This window comes from Argentina silus (assembly GCF_951799395.1).
Source record: "Argentina silus genome assembly, chromosome: 3".
Lineage (NCBI taxonomy): Eukaryota > Metazoa > Chordata > Actinopteri > Argentiniformes > Argentinidae > Argentina > Argentina silus.
Genome location: NC_139657.1, coordinates 689,301 through 695,467, shown reverse-complemented (window position 1 = coordinate 695,467; position 6,167 = coordinate 689,301). Strand labels below are relative to the sequence as shown.

The following is a 6,167-nucleotide window of genomic DNA, read 5'->3' as shown; positions in this document are numbered from 1 at the left end:
TGCAGTGTAATAAGGACCAGCCATGTAGGAAGCAGGGGGGCGGGGACAGAAAATGTTGCCTAACAGGTGTTGAAGGCATTTTCAGGAGGTTCAGGGGAGGGGGAAAGATCTTCTGTCATTGTCGGAATCGGGACAAATAGCCACTCTTTAAAATCAGATTAGAAAACTGCATCAGTGTAGCACTTCACTAGGGAAACACATGTTGGTTAGAAATGACTTGTACATTGTAAATGCAGACTGCTTATTTGAATAAGAAATGTATTTGAACTTTATGTTAAGTCTAATACAGCACAAAAAAGGGATAGGATAGGATATTGTGTTTGGCCCAAAAGTGTCAATATTGAGATATGAATTTTAGGCGCTCAGCCCTAAAAGACAGTCAGCGTCTAAGTCTTAATGTCAGCGTCTAAGTCTTAATACCCATAATGTCTGTTACCACCAAACAGTCTGCCCCTACTCTTACATGTTCTGCCTGTCAGATGTCTCTCCTGTGTGTATGGTGTCTCTCCTGTGTGTATGGTGTCTCTCCTGTGTGTATGGTTATTACAATGCTTCTAATGAGGTCAAACACACAAACCATTGGAGCACGAAACTCTCTCCTGTTCTGTGACCATAAAGGGCTTTGCTGATGATCGATATGCTACAAGACAAAACTTACTAGAAATAAACTGATGTATCTGCCCCTATGTTGTCTTTCAAGGAGCAATGGAACTGTCAATGTCTGGACCATGATGCTTTCTCTGGTGTCAACAGGTGGCAGGACTGAGCGAAACTCTTCCCACACTGGGAGCAGTGGTATGGCCTATTTGCTGATGTTTCTGTAGATTTCCTAGATAACGGAATATCTTCCCACACTGGGAGCAGTGGTATGGCCTCTCTCCTGTGTGTATTCTTATATGTATCTTAAGAGTGCTGTAGTCAAAAAAACTCTTCCCACATTGGGAGCAGTCGTGTGGCCGACCTCCTGTATGTATTCTCTGATGTTGCCTAAGGGTTCCGGGGTCAGCAAAACTCTTCCCACACTGGGAGCAGTGGTATGGCCTCTCTCCTGTGTGTACTCTCATATGTGTCTTTAGCGCTCCTGCCTGATTGAAACTTTTCCCACACTGGGAGCAGTGGTGTGGCCTCTCTCCTGTATGTATTCTCTGATGTTTCCTAAGGGTTCTGCGGTCAGCAAAACTCTTCCCACACTGGGAGCAGTGGTATGGCCTCTCTCCTGTGTGTACTCTCATATGTGTCTTTAGCGCTCCTGCCTGATTGAAACTTTTCCCACACTGGGAGCAGTGGTGTGGCCTCTCTCCTGTATGTATTCTCTGATGTTTCCTAAAAGTTCTGCGGTCAGCAAAACTCTTCCCACACTGGGAGCAGTGGTATGGCCTCTCTCCTGTGTGTACTCTCATATGTGTCTTAAGGGCGCCGTGGTCAGCAAAACACTTCCCACACTGGGAGCAGTGGTGTGGCCTCTCTCCTGTATGTATTCTCCGATGTTCCCTAAGGGTGCTGGAGTCAGCAAAACCCTTCCCACACTGGGAGCAGTGGTGTGGCCTCTCTCCTGTGTGTATTCTCTGATGTCTCTTTAGCGTTACTGCCTGATTGAAACTTTTCCCACACTGGGAGCAGTGGTGTGCCTTCTCTCCTGTGTGTATTCTCTGATGTGTCTTTAGCGTTACTGCCTGATTGAAACTTTTCCCACACTGGGAGCAGTGGTGTGGCCTCTCTCCTGTATGTATTCTCTGATGTCTCTTTAGCGTTACTGCCTGACTGAAACTCTTCCCACACTGGGAGCAGTGGTGTGCCTTCTCTCCTGTGTGTACTCTCTGATGTGTCTTTAGCGTTACTGCCTGACTGAAACTCTTCCCACACTGGGAGCAGTGGTGTGGCCTCTCTCCTGTATGTATTCTCTGATGTTTCCTAAGGGTGCTGGAGTCAGCAAAACTATTCCCACACTGGGAGCAGTGGTGTGCCTTCTCTCCTGTGTGTATTCTCTGATGTGTCTTTAGCGTTCCTGCCCGACTGAAACTCTTCCCACACTGGGAGCAGTGGTGTGGCCTCTCTCCTGTATGTATTTTCTGATGTTGCTTTAGGGTGCTGGAGTCAGCAAAACTATTCCCACACTGGGAGCAGTGGTGTGCCTTCTCTCCTGTATGTATTCTCTGATGTGTCTTTAGCGTTACTGCCTGACTGAAACTCTTCCCACACTGGGAGCAGTGGTGTGGCCTCTCTCCTGTATGTATTCTCTGATGTTTCCTAAGGGTGCTGGAGTCAGCAAAACTATTCCCACACTGGGAGCAGTGGTGTGCCTTCTCTCCTGTATGTATTCTCTGATGTTGCTTTAGGATACTAGGGTAAGCAAAACTCTTCCCACACTGAGGGCAAGGGAAAGTATGTTCTCCTCTGTGAGTCTGTGGTTGTTTATGATTTCCAGATGCGGTGGAGCTGGGCTCGCTGTCTGAGCCTGGGTTGGAGCTCTCTCCTGTAAGGATAGGAACATATACAGGATTAGAAACAACATGAGAGGAACAAGTTGTGCTTCCATAGGCTCAGTGCCAGAAGTAACAACATCTCTCAGGTCTGCAGAATACAATGACACTGAACAGAGTTCAAGAGAGATTCATCAATCCCACAATGGAAGAGACCAAAGAGACACTGTCAGACTAAGCAAGTATTGACTGTTTCAGTTGTACACTATTAACACCATCGAGCATTGACTAGGAGTTGTACAATAAATACCATTTTAACATTAGCCAAATTCATGACATGAACTTACCATCCAACTCTCTACCTTTCTCCTCTATTTCTTCTCCTCCTTCCTCTCCTCCCTCCTCTTCTTTCACCATCACTTCTTCCTCCTCTTTCACTACCACATTGTGTTCCAGTGTTTGACTGCAGTCCTCCAGCTTCACTGCCACCATCTCTGGACCCCACTGTGTGCTTGTCTGGGCTGGAGAACCACAGCCAGAACCCAGGGACTCTGTGGACTTGGGTTCAGACATGGTAGCTGGGCTGTGAGGTGGATCTGTGTGGTGTAAACAAAGGAAGAGGCACAAACAGTGGAGAGTAAATTGAGATTACCAAAACCTTACAGATAGGACATGCATTAATGAATGGTTACACTGTGAATAATTGGGACAATAACATAAAATAACTAGGAAAAGAAATTCCAGAATAAACTTTGTGGGCTTACAAAGTCTTATTTTGGTAGTAGAAAAAAAGTTTAAAGATGGTTTGGATGGTAGATAGATTTGCTGGGCAGTTAAAAGAAAATGAGAGTCTTATTTTAGTCGAGGATACAGTTAAAGATGGTTTGATTGGTGGTTGGGTGGATGATGAATTGATAGATACTGTAGATTGACAGATGAGAGAAGGTTCCCACTGCTGTCATGATTGCAGAGTCACTACCCATCTTCCACCGTAGATTGAAGACTACATCTTAACAGTCCCTCCTAAAGACCTCTTCATCCCCACTACCTCCCTGTGCAAGTTTCTCTCCTTAATGTTAAAAAAATAAATAATAATAATCTTCCTTCCTTCTAGCATTGTGACTGCCAATAGCCCCTGGTCCTAGCATAAATTCATTTTTCTCATGATGACTGATGGATAGATGATTCACTTACTTAGACAAATGTATTTGTTGTAAGTCGCTTTGGATTAAGGCGTCTGCTAAATACCATAAATGTAATGTAAATATAAATAGATACTGTAGATAGATGAGGGAAAGATAGATCCATAGAAGCTGGTTTGGTTGGATGGATGGATGGATGGATGGATGGATGGATGGATGGATGGATGAAAGAGAGGATGGATAGATAGAATTTATCATAGGAACCCAATAATCCTCATAGAAACCCATGTTTGTTAATGCAACTTAAAAAGCTTGAAGTTGAATAAGTCTAAATAGTATCAAAACTCTGAATGGAAGTTATTTAAGTGGAGTCAGTAGACATGTTAAAGTTTAAGGTGTCATGCTTAAAATATGAAAAAGTGGACACATTCTGAAATGTTCCCATTCAGAGCAAATGGCCATAGGAATTAATAGGATTTCAGGCAAAACGGGGAACAGCGCAGAAAGTATCAATTGTTTTAAGGAAGAATGACGTCATGAACAGAAGACGTGACGATTGATAGACACATCATGTGTGACGTCAGGGCGACATATTGGGGACAAGAAACCAATCAAATTGACGGAGGGGCGGGACAAGCGCATTTCACAAGAAGATGGCGGCTTCTTCACTAGAAAACGAGAATGTCTTCCACTACAGGTTCTGAAATAAACACACACTCTTTTGGTATGAAACAAACACTCTAAATGCATTTACCCCCTCTTACTAGCTACTCTGTTACTAGCATAGAAATGCCTACAAAGTTCGTGTTAGCATAACCGCTAATCGTTGCTAGCTACCTTGCCAGCTAAGGCACCGCATCAGGTCGCCTAGCAACAACAGTCCCGTATTTCACCATGTTAAAAGATTGGAGTTTTTGAGTTCCATTAAGATGAATATTTTTATAATTATAATGAGTTTGAAAAATATAAATGTAAGCAAATTAGACCTCTCTGCACGTTTTAAAGTTGGAATGCCGTGAATAGCTTAACTTAAAGCTTTAAAAAAAGCAGCATACCGAAAAATCTAAATAATAATAATTATATAATAATAATAATAATATATATATATATATATAGGAAACCAGGAAAAGTCTCATTGACATTAATTAATATTTTTTACAAGAGCGTTTTACAAGATAATAACTAGAAAAAGAAGTCGACCTATAGATGTAAGAGAACCTTTGTAAATTTGGCCGAATAAGCTGGCTAATAATATCAGTGTTATTTCCTCTGATATTAAGCCCATCCCTTATCAACCTCATTCAGAGCTGTCATTATGATAGTTGCAACTGTAACGCGATTCCTCACGCAGGTTGAACAAAGGACAGACAAACGTGTTTGTTGTGTTGTTCTTTCTTGCGGCGTTGAAATGAAGTCAAAACACTCAAGAGATGTTCGATCCGTGGTGTATTCCGGTAAAACTGATCAAACAGATGCAACATCTGTTCGGATTTTGACTTCATTTCAACTTTCCGCAAGAAGAAACAACGACAAACAAGTAGGATATCTTGAAGCAGGTTTTTATTCAGCGATAGAGCGCTGCGGTGTGTTTCTGTTTTCGTCTTTGTGAAACCTCGAGTTACAGTTACAACCATTAGGAGGCGAATGAAACAATGCGATGCAGGACTTCGCTACTTACATTTGGGCGTTTTCAGCGTCGTGGTACCGGCGCTGCTCAAACCGGGACTGTTGGACCAGTTGTCTGATCACTCCAGAAATAAAAGATAATTCCGACAAGCTACCTCGACGTACAGATTTATAGTTGTAACCATGCATCCGTGAATTAATCAGATGCTTTTTTACACGTTGTCGTCTGTTGGTGAGATCTTCACGGGGACTTCCTCCAGCCGCAGCTCTTATCACGTAGGATCTCTGCTAGCCGATTTATCCGATCACTACAATGTTTGAACATATAAGCAGGCATGCACAAAGCCACTTACACCGACAACGACGACATTTCATAATCCAAGTGAACCCCAAAACTGATTTATCATGAACTAATGACTACCAGCTCCAACGTTGAACATCGTGTACTTCCTCGTTCTGGTTCATGCCGCCTTTTCCGTGACGTAAAGTACCGGAGTTCTGATTGGACCATCGACAAAGTACTAAGCCGAAAATGCCTGAGCAGACAGATAATTAAAATATACTTTATTAGGAATATGTGCGCAAACTAGGGCTGCCAACACATTTAGTAGGCTTTCTATTAATCATTTAGATTCAAATACAAAAAAAGCAGCTCCTCCCTCACCAGAGATCAACCCCGTTCGGTGAAAAACTTGAAACAAGGTAGGCTAGCCTCTCATACTAAATAAACTGTTATTGTATACAGCAATTGTTCTTATTACAGGCAAATAGCAAATAGAAATGACCTGTACTGTAGCAGACGCTACTTAGAGACAGTGCCATAATTCACCAGCATGTTTGTGTTGTGTTTTATGGGCTCGTGCCCTTTAAGACCGGGTCGCAGGTGTGACGCAGCCGGGTCGCGGGGGTTGATGCTAGCTGTGCTAGGTGGAAATAAACTCAACAGATTTGGGCTTTTCACCGCAAACAAGTCTCCGGT

At 43.0% G+C, this 6,167-nt stretch overlaps 1 protein-coding gene across 1 annotated transcript; it reads right to left on the bottom strand.

Annotated features, from left to right (window-relative positions):
* Window positions 1-534: 534 nt before the first annotated feature.
* Window positions 535-5,627, bottom strand: LOC310802458 (uncharacterized protein). Its single transcript, XM_083666824.1, has 3 exons — window positions 5,241-5,627; window positions 2,768-3,016; window positions 535-2,473 (listed from the first exon to the last, which is right to left on the bottom strand). The coding sequence occupies exons 2-3, from the start codon at window positions 2,991-2,993 to the stop codon at window positions 747-749; spliced, it is 1,953 nt and encodes a 650-aa protein (XP_083522950.1). The 5' UTR covers window positions 2,994-3,016; window positions 5,241-5,627; the 3' UTR covers window positions 535-746.
* Between the last annotated feature and the right edge of the window lie 540 nt (window positions 5,628-6,167).

Coding starts and splice junctions, on each gene's coding strand:
- LOC310802458 (XM_083666824.1), bottom strand. CDS start 2,993: ATGTCTGAACCCAAGTCCACAGAGTCCCTGGGTTCTGGCTGTGGTTCT. Junction 2,474..2,767: donor GAAAGGTAGAGAGTTGGATG/GTAAGTTCATGT, acceptor CTATCCTTACAG/GAGAGAGCTCCAACCCAGGC.